General features: G+C 39.9%; 1 protein-coding gene across 1 annotated transcript in view; it reads left to right on the top strand.

Moving 5' to 3' along the window:
- Positions 1–20,617, top strand: part of ATAD2 (ATPase family AAA domain containing 2) — a 40,358-nt gene that overhangs the window by 5,550 nt on the left and 14,191 nt on the right. The window contains exons 3-18 of the mRNA XM_063327490.1: positions 429–478; positions 1,880–2,033; positions 3,489–3,585; positions 4,544–4,616; positions 7,008–7,118; positions 7,599–7,707; positions 8,747–8,863; positions 9,772–9,880; positions 11,024–11,139; positions 12,902–13,076; positions 13,728–13,816; positions 14,163–14,322; positions 15,918–16,008; positions 16,439–16,753; positions 18,113–18,239; positions 19,700–19,883. Of these exons, the coding sequence (XP_063183560.1) occupies positions 429–478; positions 1,880–2,033; positions 3,489–3,585; positions 4,544–4,616; positions 7,008–7,118; positions 7,599–7,707; positions 8,747–8,863; positions 9,772–9,880; positions 11,024–11,139; positions 12,902–13,076; positions 13,728–13,816; positions 14,163–14,322; positions 15,918–16,008; positions 16,439–16,753; positions 18,113–18,239; positions 19,700–19,883 (2,077 nt within the window). The remainder of the gene's footprint in view (positions 1–428; positions 479–1,879; positions 2,034–3,488; positions 3,586–4,543; positions 4,617–7,007; positions 7,119–7,598; positions 7,708–8,746; positions 8,864–9,771; positions 9,881–11,023; positions 11,140–12,901; positions 13,077–13,727; positions 13,817–14,162; positions 14,323–15,917; positions 16,009–16,438; positions 16,754–18,112; positions 18,240–19,699; positions 19,884–20,617) is intronic.

Below are 20,617 nucleotides of genomic sequence, written 5' to 3'. Positions count from 1 at the left end.
GCGGGGGAATACGATTATGTTAATGTCAGTGACAGTATCTTAGAACTAGAATCACTCTTCTTAGTAAAAATCTTCTGCTTGTATAAAAAACATGCGTCTTTTCCCAACTCTTGTGAGATCTCTCTTCCACTTCGGTTATTGAGATATTATTTGCCTTATTGAGTCTTCAAGATTAGCAGGTTAGGAAACGTCTCCCCTTAAAAAAACTGTGTACATGGTCCATGGCAGACTGGATCTGAATCCTCCTTGTGGACCACAGGCTTTTCTTTGCATGATGTGGAGCACCAGCTTATAAACTTGGTGAAGTTCCCCAGTCTTGCAGGGGAACGATACGATGCAATACAGTATGATAGGATATAATACCTCTGTACGATAATTCTACTACAGTAACTCTTTTCTCCTTTCTTCTGTCCTCTTTCTTAATGTAGGCAGGTGGCAAAGCCAAAATCAGACCCAAAAAAAGAAGAATATAAAGAAGGTAAGTAGTGGTAATTCCTTAGGATTCCTTTTTAGCCTGGTTTCTGAGAAGGATTGCATTTGGTCACTCTGGCTGTTTAACTTGGCCCCAAAAACTTGTGAACTCATCAGCCAAAATCAGCTGAAGTTGTGAGAATAGATACCTTAAAGATAGTGAATTTCCTATGAATTTTATGAAGAGATAGGTGCAAATAGGAGGACGTGCTATTATTTCCTTGCAGGCTTGGGGAGAAGGCAGTGTGAATTCCAGCCTGCTCTTAGGCACTAGAGAATCTGTTCCTTGGGTCGGGTTTCTTTGTGATGTGGATTTTCTGGAGTCTGCAGGACACGACATAACTGAAAAATGTTCTTGCAAATAGGAGGGAATACTGCAGTATGATAGATTATAATATCTGTGAGTTAAAAAGTAATTCAGTCATGAGACGCACAAACCCTCTGACGTGGGGAAGATATCGCTGAAGTTACGCGGTTTACCTTGGAACCGAATGGCCGTGCCAAGTATGCAGTCAGGCTTGGTACTGGGAATCCGCTTGCTGGAAGCTGGGAAAATCCATTGGGTCCAGGCAGCGTCCTGCCAGCCACGGTCTGAACATGGGGAGGGGCCTGAAATACACTTTGTGTGTAGTAATTCAGGTTTTAATTGTGCATTGTAAATTGTTACTTACTGGGCTCAAACTTAGTTTTATACTTAGTGATGAAGATGAGATCAAAGCATAGCTGTGTTTGGATTGACACAGTGATGTATCTACTACTCTCTCACTGCCCTCTCTTAACTGTTTTAATGATAGTGCAAGTAACGAACCCATGGCAAAGGATGCTGTGTGGTAAATAGTGGGCAGATCTTTTTTAAAATCAGGCAAGCGTTTGAGTTCTTTGGTATTTGGGAGTTTATCTTGAAGCATTTCTTATCTTCTAGAGCTTTTGTGTCATGATGCAGAAAACGAAAGTGATGCACGTTTAAACACTGTACTAAAAACATGCATCTTAGGAGACTTCCCACATAAACAATTTAAAAAAAAAAACCTATTAGATACAATTTTACATGAATGGAATAAAAACACCTTAGAGAGAAACACTGGTTGTTTTCACTTTTCCAGGAAGAAGTAACTTGAATAAATTGCCTCCTGCACGAAACAAAAGTTGTGTGTTTGTTTTCACCAGATTAGCTTTCCAGTCTATTAAGAAGTTGCTATAAAAGTCTCATGCTTTTAAGCAGGTAGTTGAAACATAAGTAATATAAGTTGAATGCTGTGGTCATGACAATAACTTCTAAAATAATAACTTCTATTTAAAGAAAAAGATCAATCCACTGCAGATTTTTACATTTTACTACAGCGATGGTGAAACAAAAGGAATAACTTATTTTCTGTCTCAAAATATGTTATATATTAATGCGTTTTAGTCACCAGAACACTGAAGACCAGAGCTGATGCAAAAGCCGCAGAACAAGTCCATGAAGAAAATGGTGATTTGGCGGTCCGGCGAAGCTGCAGACTTCCACAAAGTCGTTACAGCGCTACAAATCAATCTGTTTTGTTTGACAAACTTATAACAAAGTAAGTGGGGCTTTTTTTCATCATGTCGCAAAGCTACTGAAATAAGCCTTATTGGCAAGCCTTTGTGCTATTGGCATAATATCGGCATAAATTCTCCTTCTTTTGACAACAGAGAAAGGTGGTATTATTCCTGGTAGCAAGGGCTAAATGTCTTCAGTGGTTCGGCTGAGACTTCCCTATGTGCCCTTACGTATGTGATACCTCCTTGTGATAACTGCTGGGCTGCAGCTGCCCGCAACAGTAGGGTTCCACCGGGGTCGCACGGCTTGGAATTTGCGGAGTGTTGTTACCAGCCTCTAACATTCTTTTGTTGTTGATCAGGCAACAACATCCTCCCGCACACACTCTCAGACCTGGCATATATATCAACGATATATCCTCTTCCTCTGCCTGCACCAGTATGTCCTGTAATTATTGTTGATATATTGATTTAAGTAAGGTGTGGGCCTTTGTACTTTGCAGCCAAGCTGTTAAACCTGAGTTTTTTGGAAGTAAGTGCTTGTGGCTGTTTCCAGGTCTGAGAGTGTGTGCGGGGGGATGTGTTTGGAAGGTGCCTCATGTGTAATGAATTTGGGCACAGCCGATATTTAAATTGGCCACTGGTGTTCTGGCTTTGGGATTGCCAGCTGCAGAGAGATCTACATACTGGAGCACCTTTTATGTATGGGCTAGGTGGGTTTAAGTATGGTGGGGTAAACCAAAAGGATCGCTTTATGTTGTGACTTTCAGTAGCGTTAACTTGCTCTCTCAATCAATTTTCTTAGCATCAGAAGTGCCTTCATTTTTAAATAACTTTTCTTCCATGCTTATGAATATTTTTGCAATGCTCAGTTGAGTGAAGATAGTGAGGAAAGTTGGATTCAGCCAGAGGGAAGTAGTCCTCGTGTTTCTGTCTGTGGTTTAATTCTCTTTGTGAAGCCCAAATTGACATTGTTTTCTGCAAGGTTTGCGAAGTGTAACAGCGGTGGGATGTTTTTTCCAGCATACATAGTCATGGAAAACCAACACAAAAATTACGGTTAAGAGAGGAATAAGCAACCTGTTGTCTGAGGAAGGCTGTGAAATAAAAATAACTTAATGCAAGCATGTGCAGCAACTTAAGTACTATTAAAAACTGCCATAATTTCTTTCTGTTATCTTACTATGATCTTCAGAATTCTTCTTTTCCTACTAAAACAGATAATTTTTTTTTTTTTTACTGTGTGCAGCGGGAGCGGGAAATAAACCGGAAAACAGTGTATGTTTGCAAATTCTCAAATGCTTGTCCTTAAATCTCTATAAAAAAAGCAAACGCTTGACCTAATTTTTAAGTAGTGTTTAAAAACTTGGCTAAGTGTCAATGACTCTTGCTTTGTGCATACTGTGTTAAAATGTCATACTGATTATGTGTACTGTTTTACATGGGGTTCTTTTACATGCCCGTCTTTGCTCTTACATGTCAAATTTTTATCTTAGTACTGCAGAAGCAGTCTTGCAAAAAATGGATGACATGGAGAAGATGCGTAGACGGCGAATGATGGATGACCTTGGGGTGTTCCATGACGCAGAAGAAGTAGATACTAATTTCTTTTACTGGTTTTGTATTAGTGGTGTATTTCACAAAGGGAAATTATTTAGTTGTAATTTTAATTTAGCTGAAATAACTTCTTCCAAAGAATAGTGTAGTCCAAAATAACATTTGGTTTTGCTCTCTAATTGTAATTTAACATCTTACTGTTACGGTCATGCTACAGATGCCCTCTGAGGGTGGAGCAAATGCCTTCTTTGGAAGACAGGAAATAGCAGTGATATGCTGAAAGACATGTCGTCTTCTACGCTTTCTGAATTGACTTATGATTTTTTGAATGGTCACTGTTTACAAACAGTTTTCAGGGCTTGGATTTTCACTTCAAGACTTACTAAAAACTAAATTCATTGATGTTTGCTCTTGTACCAGCCTTCCCTGTGAGCTTAGGTAGTCTTCCATCCCTAGAGGAATTTATGTTAAAATTATATACAGCAATCATATTTCCTCTGTCTTAGTTTTGCTCAAATTAAGTTCTTCTGCTGTCCTTTTCAATGACAGGCACTTCATTTTTTAAACATCTTCATAGTTTTTTCTTTAGATCTGAATTCCATTTTTTTTTTAATAAAACCAGAATTGTCCATAGTACTTTTATATCATCTTACCATCTCTCAAATGCCCATATGATTATTTTTTTTGTCTGATAGGAATGGCTTTTTCCTGGGTTCTGCCACACTCTTGGATTATTAACTTGTACTTAATTGATACCTTCAGTTTTGTATCTGGATAAGTATTTAACTATTGTGTGTACTAAATCCTTTCTTAGAGCAGAAATTCTTGTTACTAATCCTAGGTGCCAGAATGATGTTCCTATTCTGTCCTGTACCTGAATTTAATCTTTCGTGTATATGGAGTGCCTTGATAATGTTACTATATAGGCACCAAATATGCCCATGTCAGGTTTTCTGCATGTGTGACTGATCGTCCTTGTTTCTTTTATAATTAGGAAAACCTCGATATGTACTCCCGAGGAAAGAAAGAAGTCCAAAGAGCTGATGAAGAAATAGCTGATAATCAAGGTGGCAGTTCTGTTTTAAATTTTCTTTACTATGCTCTGCCCAAAAGCCTTGTCTTAAACAATTGAGATGAGCCGAACTACTGGGTATTTTTCATCTATTAAAAAAAATATATCTGTATTGCTATTGACATTACAAGCCACAGTCATGGACTCTAGGGCTGTACTGTAGTGAGCTCAGAACAGGTATTCAGAGAAAAAAAACAACCTGGTGCTTTTCCAAAATGCTTACAAGATAAAAGGCAACAGATGGCCGTGGACAGGTGGGAATACAAAGAAATGGATGGGATTACTCAGAATGAGAGAGTGATGTCGCTACAGCAGGAGCATGACAGTTTTCACGGTTGTGAGCAGTGCAGTGAGAACAGTAAGGCAGTAAGGTAGGCTGCCAGATGTGTGGAGAAAGCTCCTCCCGAGCCTGAAGATCAGCAGGGGAGAAGATGGTGGTGTTCATTTTTGTGTTTAGCAGGTATCAGTGGAAACTGCTGTCCGGGCCTCTAATTAGGAGCTGTCATCCCGGTACTCAGTGGGAAATAACATGAGGAATAAGGTTAAATTGTAAAAGGCCTTATGAACTTTATGTTTGAAGTGAGGGGGAAAAACTTTAAAGTTTTAAGGAGAAGGATAGTTGTGGTTAAGGTGGTTGGTCCGACGGTCCTTGCAGGAGCTTTCTGGATGGAACACAATGGGGCAAGACCGTACTTAAGGACAGAGAAGGATGTGGTGGTAGCTGAGCTGGTCAGTGTTAGGTTTTGTCATAGACCTCCCCTGCACCCACAAAGGAGCTCAGAGAGACGGTGGCAGGAGGGGGAGCCCAAATAACACCCTGCTGGGCTACTCCCAGGGCCATCAGCCCATCAAAGCCCTGTCTGCACAAGCCCGGAGGAGCACAGGAGTGCGCAATGGCAGGCAGGGACCCAAATCAAGGACTCAAATCACAGAGAGCCACCTTGTCTGGGCCCCTCCCAGGGCTGTCGCAGCAGAGCCATCAGCCCCAGTGTCCAGGTGTGAAATCCATCTGGAAGAGTCATCGGGGATGGCTCTCCAGATCACCTTTCCGACTAAGGGGTTCCTGCCTGGGGGTGAGAACATACTGTGGGATGCTGGGGAAAAGCAGTTCACGCAGGACTTAAAGGATCTTTAAGGCAGGGACCAAAAGCAGGACAAGGGAGGGGTTTAGGTGGTTTTGGGAGGAACGAGAGTGGGAAAATAGAGGGTGCACAGGGGTAAAAAAAAAAGGGTGAAAATGGCCACATGTAAATAGTTTGCTTGACTATGCCCTGCGCCTGATCACCTCTCTGACCATCAGAACTTGAGTAAGAGATCATTTATGCCATACCCAGTGAGGGCAGTATCTTGCAAAAGTTACACAGACTGTGTAAGACTTGACCACTGGCAATGGAGACCTACAGTGGGGTTCAAGCTAGATGTCCAGGTGTTAACGAGCATTGGGGTGACCTTGTTCCTCATCCTGAACAAGCCAGAGAACAGTCTGTGGCCTGTTGATGAGTGGAGCAAGGGGAAGGACTAGAGGAGCAGAAAAGCAGAGAAATTCATGGCTTTGTGACGGGAGTGTTGGAGTACCAAGGACTGGGGATGCCAAAATCATTTCTCAGTTTTCCATGTGCCCTCTACGTAACTTGTGTAACTTGTCTTGCATCCAGAAAGCAGTGTGACCTTTTGGGGGGAATTAAAAAAACAGTAGCCCTTTCCAAAGAATAAAATTTACTTAATTTTGGTGAGCAGGTAGGTGAACAGAGCACGTACGTCACCTGGTGTCCAGCTATTAATGTGAGAGGGCATTATTAAGAACCTGCTAATTATACTCTGTTTTTTGCATTCCTACCATCTCTTATGAAGAAACTTCAGGTTACTTCCCAGAAGCTAGTGGCATAAACTGAATGCATTTGACGTTATTTTCTGACTGGGGAAGTTCAAACCTGTGACTTGCTCGTCATTGCTCACGTAATCTGTGGCAGAGCTAGGACTTCGAGCTAGATTACCATGCTTAGTCTGACAACTATAGAGTATTCAAAACATTTCCTTACAACGCTTTGTCAAAATAACAAGAAATGACTTTCTGAAATAGTGGTTTTCATAGGAGCTGCATCTTAGCTAAGCAAGGTGACGGAATTGTCGTTAGTAAGACCAACAAGAAGTCACCCAGCAATTTCAGCGAGGACAGAACAAAATCTATATGGATGCTCCTCTTGTGTTCTGTCATTTCTGGATAAATTGCATAAATTGGTCTTAAGGTTTTGCAGGTTTTCAGATCTATTGTGTCATTATCATGAAGGTAATAGTAAAACCTATAGGCATCTGTGTAGTGCATTTTGGATTTAATATAATTTGCAACAGTACTTAAACATTTTAATGTTATGTCAATGTACGGTAGTTTCATCAGAAGAAAGCGAAGAGAAAGAAGATGATGATGGTGAAGACACTCGAAAGCGTTACGACTTCCGACAGAGGAAAACTGTTGAACGCTATCAGGCTCCGTTGGAAAGTAGGTTATATGCAGAGTTTCTCTTAAGAGCTAATTTCTTGCATATAAGTGAGATACTTCTTAAAAATGAAATGTATACACACACCCAACTTGTATTTAAATTTCTTACCCTCATTCTGCAAGTAAATTTTATTAAATGCATGTATCCTGTGCATGTATTTCTTTGCCATTTGACATACTTATTGTGGTTTTTCAGTAAAAAAAAATGACCTATGTATCCTTGAAAGAACAGTAGTTAAACAGACTTGATAATCTTACTCTTGTGGTTTTCAGTTCTTAAAAAGCAGGTGTGTGTTTTTTCCGCTTCTACTGTGCACTGATTTTAAACCCTGCCGCCCCGCCCCCCCCCCCCCCCCTTCACTTTAAAATTCCCCTGAAATTACAGCTGGGCAAAACACATCACATTTTCTGCCTCCTTCACTATCCTGCTTTCTCTTAAACTTGTATGTAACATTATTCTAAATTCTTTGCTTTCAACAGAACCAAGACAACGTAAGATATATTTTTCGGGCCAGCCCTCACCTGTTAGACAGAGGTACCCATTTAGAAGTGCTCAGTCGCAAGGCTCTTGCTGCAAAAGACCTAACAGGTTGGTGTACGGTTAGTCAGAGTTCTTGTTTATCAATAGTGCTGTCAGTCACGTTACTGAATAATGCTTTCAAGGGGGTTTGGATTGGTGGTAATTACAGATTAATAGTGTGATTACTGCTGTCGTAGTCTAAGGGTATAAAGAAAACAAATACTGGAGGGGGGGGGAACACTATACTTAGCCATTAGATTATTTTTTTTTTTTTAAATGCAGTTTAAAATGCACTTATATAATTAGCCATTAGATTTTTTTTAAATGCAGTTATTTGTGGTCACTGATAAGGTGATTACGGAGGTTGTGGCTGAGATTGTGTAACTGAAATTCTTTTGTTCTGGAACTGAAGCCAGAATCTCCCTGTGAAAATCTTAGACTATTTGATCTTGAAGGATACCAATTATTTTCTTAAAACTGAAGATAATTTAGTTAGAGGGAGGAGAGCCTTATGGAAATTTTAATTTTATTTTTTTTTTTAATCACTCGAATACTGATTCTGGTTTCTCTCTGGAATCAGTTAATGTATCTGTATGAAACTATAAACAGGAAAAATGCTACATGAAATTATAGATTTTAATTGCAACAGGGGTTTTAGATCCTGTAAGCAGTTAGGGCTTGGAGAATGCCATCTCTTGCTAGATACGAGCAATTTGTGTAGCATCCTTGAAAGCAGACAGTTATGGAAGGAAGGGGTTTTGAAGTCTAATTTTTAAATAAGTTAAAAAGGTTTATGCTAAACAGAGTGGATACGTAATGCTAAGTGAAACTCAATTTGTGTGTGTAAGGGAGAGATTGGACAAAATGAGGAATTTGTTTTTGAAATTCCTTTGCAAAACAGTTAAACACTTTACCTTCCTAAGAAAAATAAAATTTTGCTGTCACAAGGTAAATCATGTAATGTACCTTGAAATCACATTCATAAGGAGTACAATGATTTGAAAACTTAATAGATCTCAAAGTAAATTCTGACATAGAATTCACTTAAATGCTGATATTACTTAGCGTGTACTCTAATTTTTTTACTTGTTTGTTTAAATGTTTGCAGACGGAGACATGCAGTCCACAACAGTGATTCCACATCCTCTTCCTCATCGTCCTCATCTGATGACGAAGAGCATTTTGAGAGGCGTAGGAAGCACAGCCGTAACAGAGATTTGACAAGGTGAATGAAATTGGAGAACAGGGGGGAGAGAACGCTACTTGGGAAGAGTTTGAATCTGCCTAACAGAGGAGCGTTACCCTCTTCATCTTGTACAGTTTTTAAATTGTGGCAATATTTAATCGTATCTCTTGATACTGACGACTGTAACTAGACTCTAAAATTGGATTTTTAGAATTGCCTTTTAATAAGCAATTTGATTTCTAGGCAGAAATGGGGGGAGGAATACTTTTATGTTGTTTTTAATGTAAAATTCCACTGCTCCTGTGCTTTACAGTAGTTTATTCAGAAAGAAAACCTCCATAACAGAGAATGTTATAAATCGAGGAAATGATGGAGGTTTTGTTACTTAACAAATGCTCTAGAAAAACGATTTTAATAACACTCTAACAAATATGTTTTCGGCCCACGTGTGTCTTCAGGCACACACATCCCAAAGTCCTTGGGAAGGACCAGCTGTGGTGGGCAGCCTTTATAATGTTAATCCACACTGAAATTAGTGTCCCTTTGGGCTGTAACTTTTTGAATGTCGAAGCAAAAAAACCTTTGAAAGATGTCAGTGTGTTTTGGGGGGGGTTCTTCCATCACACAAATCAAGGTCAGTTCACGGTCTCCACATATGGAATAACTTGTTCAAAGCTTGCATTCCTATACATGCTGTGCTGACTGGCACGGATATTGATAAGCACTATGAGTTGTTAAAATAATTAGCTCTGTTTTCTGACCATCTTCCTTTATTTACTTACGGACATTAAATGTAAAACAATTTGAACAAATATTTAACTGTTTAGAAAGTTTATACTCATTTATAAGGTCTTCTGCATTCACTTGCCATCATTATAAAAGCAAAAATCTTCTAGCTGCATCTTAAGTTAGAAAGCACCTTTCTCTTTCTCCTTAATTCAAATCAGGTGTCTTCCACTAAACTTTCGGAAAGATGAGTTAAAGGGAATTCACAAGGATCGGATGAAAATTGGAGCAAGTCTGGCTGATGTTGATCCAATGCAAATAGACTGTTCAGTAAGTATCCCCTGGATGAGGGGACAGAGTGCACCCTCAGCAAGTCTGCTGATGACACAAAGCTGGGGGGGTGGCTGACACACCGGAAGGCTGTGCCACCATACAGAGAGACCTGGACAGGCTGGAGAGTTGGGCAGAGAGCAACCTTATGAAATTCAACAAGGGCAAGTGTAGGGTGCTGCACCTGGGGAGGAACAACCCCATGCACCAGTCCAGGTTGGGTGCTGACCTGCTGGAGAGCAGCTCAGCTGAAAGAGACCTGGGAGTCCTGGAGGACAACAGGATGACCATGAGCCAGCAATGTGCCCTTGTGGCCAAAAAGGCCAACGGCATCCTGGGGTGCATCAAGAAGAGTGTGGCCAGCAGGTGGAGGGAGGTCATCCTCCCCCTCTACTCTGCCCTGGTGAGGCCGCACCTGGAGTACTGTGTCCAGTTCTGGGCTCCCTGGGTCAAGAAGGACAGGGAACTGCTGGAGAGGGTGCAGCAAAGGGCTACCAAGATGATTAGGGGACTGGAACACCTCTCTTATGAAGAAAGGCTGAGGGATTTGGGTCTCTTCAGTCTGGAAAAAAGACCTCTGAGGGGGGATCTTATCAACACTTATAAATACTTAGAGGGTGGGTGTCAGGAGGATGGGGCCAGGCTCTTTTCAGTGGTGCCCGGGGACAGGACAAGAGGTAATGGGCACAAACTTGAGCATAGGAAGTTCCACCTAAACATGAGGAGGAACTTCTTTCCTTTGAGGGTGGCAGAGCACTGGAACAGGCTGCCCAGAGAGGTGGTGGAGTCTCCATCTCTGGAGACATTCAAAACCCACCTGGATGCATTCCTGTGCAACCTGCTCTAGGTGACCCTGCTCTGGCAGGCGGTTGGACTAGATGATCTCCAGAGGTCCCTTCCAACCCTATGATTCTATGATTCTAAGTATTTTTAGTTCATTGTGTCCATGAGATGTTTCCAGTGTTTATGGAAGCTTTCAATAATGTGCTGTCTACAGCTACCTTGGTTTACACTTTCCTCTCAAGCAATTTGAAAATTGCCCAGAACTTTTTCTTTATGCTGACATACAATTTCTGATGGAACTTTATGAAGGCTGCAGCTTTCTTTAATATTTAAAATGTGTTCTGTTGAATTTCCCTTTAGGTACGGTTTGATGGTGTGGGTGGTCTTTCTGACCACATTTCAGCTTTAAAAGAGATGGTTGTTTTTCCATTGCTTTACCCAGAAGTCTTTGAGAGATTCAAAATTCAACCTCCAAGGTAATAGACATTGTTTAAAACTATAAATTCTAATTCACCTGTTTTCAGGAGAACGTTCAACTGAGGTATCAATACGTTTCCTTGCTTCAAAGTTTTCAGCTGTGTTGATGGGGTTTTTTAGCAATAGTGAAAAGCAGTTTCTTAAAAATTGATAGAATCCAGAATATATGTAGGTTCAAAGATTTACCATGTGGTGAGAATATATCTTAAAAGCATCTTGCCTTTAAAAGGTGGGGTTGGGATGTTTGTATTTTGAGTTCTATGTACAAGTCAACTTGATTAGTTTATAAGCAGAAAGGAATCATCTACTTGTAGTGAACCGAAATTTGTTGCTTGAAAGTCCAGTTGTTTCCCCCACAGACGTTTTTTTTTTTTTTCCCCAAGTGCTCAAGTATCAATTTCACAATTGCCAGGACTTGTGATTAGAATCGTGCAGAGTTTGATGTGCTTCGGCTAAAATAAGAATCTGTCCACTTCTTACACAGCTAAATTAGTTCTGTGTTATGAAATGAAATTATTAGAGATTTAATTGTTAGCTTTATACGTACTTGGTCAGCAAAACTTGCTCATGGTATATTGAAATGTGACTTCAAATTCTTTGCTTTCAGTAACTTTAAAAGTATTACTGTCCTGGTTTCAGTTGAGATAGACAGACTTGGGTTCTTTGCCTAGTAGCTGCTGTGTTTTGGATTTAGTATGAGACAAATGTTGATAACGCATAATGTTTTAGTTATTGCTAAGTAATGTTTGCCGTAAGTCAAGGACTCTTTCGGCTTCCCATAGAAGTTGAGAGGGAGCGTGACAGGACGTCATGCTCGGTATATAAATGGGGGTTGGCCGTGGGGCAGGGATCCGCAATCGCTGCTCGGGACGGGCTGGGCAATCGATCATCGGGTGGTGAAAGCAATTTGTGGTGCATCACTTTATTTAGTATATTCTTTTACCATTATTATTATTTTTCTCTTCTGTTACTGTTCTATTAAACTGTCTTTATCTCAGCCCACAAGGTTGTTTTTCCTCCTTTTTCTCCCTCTTCTCCCTACCCTACAGGGGTTGAGGGGGGGCAGTGAGTGAATGGCTGTGTGGTCCTAGTTGCCGGCTGGGGTTAAACTATGACAATTACAAATAACGAGAAGAAAAATTCTTGGTGTTTTGCTTCTTTATTCGTTGCAGTTCTTTTTGAAACATCAGCATATTGGCTCTCTTTGTTGATATTTGTCTGGAATATCCAAGCTTTAGACTTCCTCCTCATTTATCATCATGAATGGGTGGTCTGGGAGACCAAATCCAGTAACTTAAAGCTTTTTAAAGGAGAATGAAATGCTTTACTATCAAATCTTTCCTTTTCTGAAAACAATATGCAGGGTATCATTGAAGAATGAACTAGTGATTCATAAGTAAGCGCAGTCTCAGATTCTGGGCTGAAGTTTGTTCTTGTTGGGCTCCAGTGGGCTGTAACCACCCCTGTTAGTTTGTCAGCAGTTCTGGAAGCGTCCTTCTGGGACACTACGATATTTTCTCAAGGTTTTGTACATCTGCGTTATCCTCTTTATTATTTCGTTTACTGCCTTGTTGAATTGTGTAAGTACACAAAAGTTCCATCTGTTTGACTTTTCTCACACTTCAGCTGTTACTGCTACCTTATACATGATGTGTTTTGCTTAGGAGAGAAGACTTTTGTCTTTTAGGGATGGGGCTTGTAATGATACTTTTTTCTTATGTGATTTTTTATTTTTTTTTTTTTTTTTTTTTGGAATTGCAGAGGCTGTCTATTCTATGGTCCTCCAGGGACTGGAAAGACACTGGTTGCTCGTGCACTTGCTAATGAATGTAGCCAAGGTGACAGGAGAGTAGCCTTTTTTATGAGAAAAGGTGCCGACTGCCTGAGTAAATGGGTCGGGGAATCTGAACGCCAGCTTCGTTTATTATTTGATCAGGTAAGGTTGAAATGTGCTGGGTGTTCTGTCTGAGCCGTAACAGTAATTTTCTGTGGTCAGTATTTTTAAGGTGAACTCGCACTTTTTTGTGTTTTGTCTGTTCCTTCCACTGAAATGGCATTGTCAGTGTTTCCTTTTTCAGTGGGCTTTTTACGGGCTTGAAATCTTGAGATCTATTGGAAAGAGTAATAAAACAAACGAGACACCCTTGTGAAGCAACACCCCCCGCCCTACCTCAAAAAAACCCCAAAAACTAGCCACAAAAAAGGTTGCAGGAGGCAAGAGATGGGGGCTTTAGATCAGAGGGAAACAGATGCAGGCAGAAAGCGTGGTCATTTAAATTCATAACGGAAGATTGCTTCCAGAACCTGTAATTGAATTAAGTCCCAGCTCTGTTCTTGGTGGTTGCCAAATAGCTGTAAAAACTACTGGTGTGATTTGTTTTCTGTCACCCAGTCTCAGTGGGTTGACGTAGGTTGCTGTCTTCTATTATTCGAGCCGCTTACTCCATTAGCTCAATTAGTGGAGATCCCTGATGCTAGTCTGAAAAATCTAGTTCCAGTGACTTTCCAAAAATAACGGTTGTCATGCATTTTCTCTTTAAAATAGAGCTGGTTTACTTACCTCAATATTCCTGTGTTTTCATTCTAGGCCTACCAGATGCGACCTTCAATTATTTTCTTTGATGAGATAGATGGTCTCGCTCCTGTGCGGTCCAGTAAACAAGACCAAATTCATAGGTAGTACATTTTTTTTGTATCTACGTAGAAGCTGCTTGATCTTTGTGAAAAGAAGACTGCAAGCTATTTAACTTTGGGACACATTCATTTATCCTGAAAACTAGTAATTCAATGCTACTAAATTTCAGATGATTTTTAGACAATAATTGGAGACAATTCCCTAAGCTTGATATCACCACAAGGCCTGTGTTACCTTATCTACTTTTTATGTCTTAAAATGAGTCTTTCACTAAACAGCGTCTCATCAATTAAAAGCTTGCCTTTTTTGAGTGATCACTGGAGAAGGTCATGTAGAATGTAACAAAATTTACTAAACCAGTGAATGAAAACTATATTTTTCTGTTAGCTCTATTGTATCAACACTTCTGGCACTTATGGATGGCTTAGACAGCAGAGGAGAGATTGTGGTAATTGGAGCCACCAACAGACTGGATTCCATAGATCCCGCTTTACGAAGACCCGGACGCTTTGATCGAGAGTTCCTCTTCAGCTTGCCAAATAAAGAGGTCAGAATTTAAACTCAACTTAATGCTAATGTGGCAAAGTCCATCTTTGTAACAAAACCACCTAACAATGTAGTATCATGGAGCAGTTAAGCTCGAAACCAGTATTGTACAACTCGGACAAAAGAGGGGTACCTGGAGAGACTGTTGTACTGTGGAGGGCAGATCTAGTATTGAATATATATAATTAAGATGATTTCAAAAAGTAGTTGGTTCTATAATTTCTTTTGGTTTCACGGTGACCAGCCAAGAAAATGGGATGCTGCTAGTCACTGAGATGTTTAAGAAAGAATGAACATATGAATTAGCTATTAGTTACTCCCATCTCATCTTGAAAATGAAAGAAATAGTGTGCACACGGGAATTCCTTTCTGCTAACAAAAACTTTTATCAAGGCTGATGCTGGAGTGAATTAAATTTTTTTTTTTATTCCCAACACAGTTCATGTTTGCTTATTTATTTAATCCACTCAGGCACTTTCACCCTGAAGTGCTCTTGCTCTCGGTTCTTGGTTTATGGATAGGAGACGAACCTGTGTTGGATTGTTCCCAGGCTGGGTATCCTGGGAGATACCTAGAAGTATTCTGGGATCTGACATTCTTACTGGTACTTCTTAACAGGGAGCTGGACAGAGATGTGAAGTACACTGTGCAAGTGCAGGGCTTGGGAAGCTTCTAGTTCAATGGCTGTAGCTGAGCAATGAAAAAATAGGTATATAGCACCAAAAAATATTGGGGGTAGGAGGGGACGAAGACACTGTGCAAAACTGGAACCCTGTTTTCGTGGGTTTTCTTTGGCTATCACTGATATTTCTTTTTGGTTTATTAGCACTTTTGGGAAAAAGCATAAAACGCTTATGGATTGAAGGCTACTAAAAGCGCACTAGATGGTGTATTCAACACAAACATTTGTCTCCAGTTTTCACCTGTTTCAGGAAGAGGAGAGGAGGTGCCACAAAACAGATATAATACATGATTCCCTACTGTGGAAGAATTCTAGAAATCTGCCATAATAATCTCTGTGTACTAGGAAATACTTAAATGAAAGTGTTGCTAAGATCACAGATGAAGATGGGCAACATTTGACATTTTCTGTATCAGTGACAGTAGTTTGAATTACAATTATTGTTCTTCTTTGTAGTAATTGTAGCAATTTGAAACATAGTGCTAGGACTGTTTTCCTTGAATGAACTAGCAGAGAAGCAAATTTGATGAACTAGTGACAATGTCACGATGAAATTTTGTTAAATTTGAGATAATTTTCTTCGATGAAAAAATCTAGGTTTGCAGATGAGTTTTTTAATACAATTGTTTCCATGGGATCATTAGAGGAAACTTACTTTTTATGGAAGCTCTAAATGCCTTTTATTCCACAGGAGGCCCCTAGAAAGAGATTAACGCAACAAATCGAGAATTATTAAATTTCCTGCTTGAAGAAGCAGAGACCATATTAACTGAACTTTAAAATACTTGAAAGTTTAGCAGATAAGAAAAGTATTTGTATTAATGTGAGGGGTTGGGGGGTTTTGTGTTGTTTTGGGGTGGTTTTTTTTAAGAGAAAACTTAGGATGGACTAAAATGCAACCATTTTGTTTCCAGGCTAGAAAAGAGATTTTCATGATTCACACGCGAGACTGGACCCCTAAGCCATTGGATATGTTTCTTGAAGAGCTAGCTGAAAAATGTGTTGGTAAGTTTTAAAACATAGTGAGTTACTGCCTGTGACTGAGTCCTAAGGAATCTGAGCCTGTACCAGGCAGTATCCAAGCTCTTCTGCCCTGCTGCAGAGCAAGGCCGTGAGGCAGCTGGCACGCCTTGGGAGGAAACAAAGTCAGATGCTTCTTTTAATTTTCTTTTTGTCTCTCAGAATATTGAATGGGTTTGGGGCATCTTCATCAGGATCAAAGTTTTGATCAGGAGGCTGCTTCATAAGCACAGGATATCGGGCTGTGAGCCACGTAACAAAACTTCTTTGCAGTGCAACAACTCTTTAAATTCTCTATTAACCATTTAATTTATGGCTGCATACAAAGTCTTCCAGTGTTGTACTTTGGAAACCTTGGCCTTGACTGCTGTGTTGCCTGACTGACGTAACGTTTGATTCTTGTTTTGTTTATTAGGATACTGTGGTGCTGATATTAAATCCTTATGTGCTGAAGCTGCCCTCTGTGCTTTGCGCCGCCGCTATCCTCAGATATACAAAAGTAGCGAGAAACTGCAGTTAGATATCACTTCTATCAAAATAACAGCAAAGGATTTTGTCATGGCTATGCAGAAGACTGTTCCAGCTTCACAGAGGGCTGTGGCTTCACCTGGGCGAGCGCTATCATCTATTTCAAAACCCCTGCTTGAAAACACACTGGCAAGAATTTTAGAAGCCTTGCAGAGAGTATTTCCCCATGCAGAGCTTGCACTAAAGAAGGACCAGCAGCAAGGTATAACAATAACATTCACTTCTTTAAAATTCTGCCAAAGCAAAAATTTCTGATATGTGTAATCAACATACACAAACCTCTCAGCCATAGTGACAGTAGAATGTTATAATATGCATGTACACGCCTTTTATTTCAGGAATATCATGCATCATTTTTATTCTGGATTCTAAACTGAAATGGTGGATGGGAACTGTGAATGACTCACAATATGCAGTAGAGAACTGTGTGTTCTCTATGCGAGCACCCTGTTTCTGAGAGTAGCTAACATAGTTATCATTTGTAGAGATGGATCTAAGGCTTAATGTGTGAGGCACCTCTTTCAAAATAAATGTTTCAATTGGGAGGGAAGGGCATTTTTACAGGAATGCTTCTACTTCCTGCCTGAAGAATGTCAGGACCACAATACACAAGGATAAGCAGTTTAAGCTAAATACTGTTTTATCTGTCATGATTTTGAACCATAGTCTCCGAATTTAAATGTTTGTGGATCACACTGTACACTTGCATTGTGCGATCAAAATGTTTTAGTAGTTTGTGCTTTGGGGCTTGGCTTGCATAGCATACGCGAGCTCATGCTCCGAACTCCATCAGTCCTGATCAGGTTTAGTCTGTCAGTTGACAAAAGCAAATAAATTGATAAACTCACTCCACTCTTGATTGATGGAGATCCATGACTAGTTATTACGCTAATCCCTTGAGAATATCCTACCAGTATTAGTCTCAGCAGAGCTGGGAGATATATTTGCATTGGTAAAATAGAGGCAGAAATCCACCAACAAAATAAAAGTAGAGAGACCAGGGGATTGGTAATTGCATCCTCTCTCTGTTGTCCGCCTTCCATTATCTTCTCCTTCGGTGATCTCTGAGAGCCTTATTTAGAAGATGTGTTGGTCTGTATATTCTGACTCACTGGTCCTAGACAAATGGAAGTCTGTGGCCATCACATTCACTTTAATTCTGTCACTTCCCGTGTGGCCATCACATTCACTTAATTCTATCACTTCCTGTGGGGGAACCTGCTCCAGAAGGAAGTGGCCTTGTTTGGGTTTTTCAGGTGTCTAGGAACTACAAAAGTTGCTCCTAATCATCTTTATTCTAAGGAAAAAAACCCTCCAAGTTTTCTCCAACAGAGTGCTATACCTTATGCAAATCATGCGACTTAGGACAGCTTTGTAGAGACTTGTGCAATCTCCCGAGGTCTGTGGTAGGATGAACTCTTCAAAAAATAGCATTCAGCATGTGCCCTCAAATGAGGAAATACAAGATAAGGGGTTTCCAGCACGAATTTAGAAGCTGTATTAATGCGAGAGCGAGATACGGACTATTCCAGAAAGTTAACAAACCTCTCTTGTCTTTCAGACAGTTTAAATCATGTTTTAAGAAATTATGCTATTGATAGTGATGAAGAATCACCATCAATCTTTGAAGATAAGCCAACGCATAAAATTCCCGGTAGACAAAAGGAAAAATTCCTTAATTTTAGCAGGTAAATGTTTGTCCCCTTTCTGTTAACATTTTTAAGATGGCTGGGTCTGTAAACAGTTTTGGTATGAGGGGTGGTAGATGAAGGAGTAAAGTGTGTGTGGGGGGTGATCAATATTTGCAAGAAGTAAGCGTGAAGATCCAGCTGAGTAGAATTATAGAATTGTTAAGGTTGGAAGGGACCTTAAAGATCATCGAGTTCCAACCCCCCTGCCATGGGGGTTGGAGTACTAATGTTCTAATGGAGTACGCTGCCATGACCCATCAAACTGAACTGCCCAGCCCTCTTTTCCCAAGTCAAAGTGGTAAACAGACTATTGGAACATGTTGATTTAATCCATGGTATTTCTTGAAAGACTCAAGACCGAAGAAGTGTGCTGTCTGTCCTTCCAGCTAAAAAAAAGCCCCTATGGATTTGTGTAGCCATCTTTTGCCCTTCTACCTTCCAAGATTGTTAAATCAGTAGCAAATTATGTAGCAGAAACAAAATTGTGAAACGGTGTATTAAAACACTGAGGAAAAACTTAAACCATATCTGCGTTTTGTACCTTTAGCCTGCTAAGTTTATGTTAACCTTTTGACATTTTAATGTGGAAGTCATATAAGCCAGCAGTTGGAAAAATAGATTGTTGTCGCCCCTGTTGTCAGTTATTTTTCTCAGTTTCTATTGCTGTGCTGTCCAGAAAATCTTCTGACTTGCTGAGCTTTGACTTCAGACAGTAAAGGTACAACAGTATTCTGTTGGAAAAAACAAATGCTCTTCACAAACGTGTTTCGTGTTAGTAAAGCAAGATTACTAGGAAGTTAATACCCAATTCAAAGTGAAACAATTTGAATGACTGAATAAAATAAACATAAATCTTCTACGTATTGTGTACTGCTGTAATTTAACCAGTCCGATTGTGTACTTCTTCAGATAACAGCTAATATGTGTCAGTGCCCACGTTAATTTTTTTTCTAGAAATGTAGTTCTGCTCCTTCCTTCCTTCCCACCATCTCCAGTAACTGGCCAAATTTCAGCTAAACTTGACAGATGTAAAGATCTCACAATTACTTAAACTCAAGACCTACTGAGAACTGGTGTGTCCGGGCAGTGAGGAGATGCAGAGTGGTGTCTGTGCTGAGAGGGTTGTTATTCTCCCCCGTATCAGGTTACTGACCAGTTGGTGTGTGTGTATTTAGCTGGACAGTCCCGCTGTGTGATTTAAGAGCTGTTACTTAACCCAGCCAAATGAACAGCAGACATGCTGGGGATTGGCAGGATTTCTTGGGGGAAGTATGGTACAAGTTTGCAAGAAAATGGGCTTTGATAGTCTTCCTGGTCACAGACCAGCTTATTATTTGCTGGAATATGGAAAGTAATTACAAAAAATAAAAAAAAAAAAAGTCTATAGAAAAAAAACTTACGCATGTGTGCCTATTCATCACTTCATTTTAAAACTTGTTTTCTTCTTATTGTTCTAGAAATGCTTATTACCAGCCAGCATCTTGCAGGCCACGGTTCTTACTAGTTGGAGAGCCAGGATATGGGCAAGCTTCTCATTTGGCACCTGCGGTAATACATGCCCTGGAAAAGTTTCCAGTTTATACACTAGACCTATCCGTTTTGTTTGTTAGCATCACGTCACCAGAAGAAACATGTGCACAGGTATCTTTTTTTTCTCTTTAACCTCATAGAATTCATGCACTGTATTTAAACTAGTTAATGAAGGTGGCCTGGTTTGAATGTGCTGTTATGTTTACTTCTGTCTGAAAAGCCACTTTTCTTCTAGATTGAATGATACCGAATAAGCATATTGTACATGGCCATATTTTCCATTCCAAATTAAACAGTGAGGATGTTGCTAGCAGCTCGGGAAGCTGGGAGGTGATGCTAATAAAGCCCTTTTTATAGCAAGAAATCCTGCCAGTCTTGATGGGATCCAGAAAGTTGTTTTGATTGCTGTTTAAGACTCTGCTCCCAGTAGATGGCTCTGCATCAGCCTGACTGCACGTCATGTGCTTTTTGTGGCCTCCTTTTTTATTAAATTTGTAAAGCAATTAAGGTTTTGGTGAAAGTGTTTCTTTTTTTTTTTTTTTACATATACATATGCAGCTTCTACTGCTGCAGTATATGCAGTAAAAGCATTAAAATTCATGAAACGCTTAACATTTGTACACTGGTGTGTTTTTCTTAACTAGAAAAATTAAATACAAGCAGATTTAGTGCTGTTTTTATACTTTTAGGCTGGAAATCCATTTTGTTGTTTGGCATGACTGTATTAAAATATTTTGACCTTTAGTAGCACACTTGAGAGCTGTACAAGTAAGGACAGACACATTACATGACTGGAGACTCGCCTGTCACATAAGAGGAACAATTCCTTGTTTGTTATGTGATGC

Source organism: Chroicocephalus ridibundus, chromosome 2 (assembly GCF_963924245.1).
Source record: "Chroicocephalus ridibundus chromosome 2, bChrRid1.1, whole genome shotgun sequence".
In the NCBI taxonomy this organism is placed as follows: Eukaryota; Metazoa; Chordata; class Aves; order Charadriiformes; family Laridae; genus Chroicocephalus; species Chroicocephalus ridibundus.
Note: the sequence above shows the minus strand (reverse complement) of the source record. Positions and strands in the feature narration are given on the sequence as shown.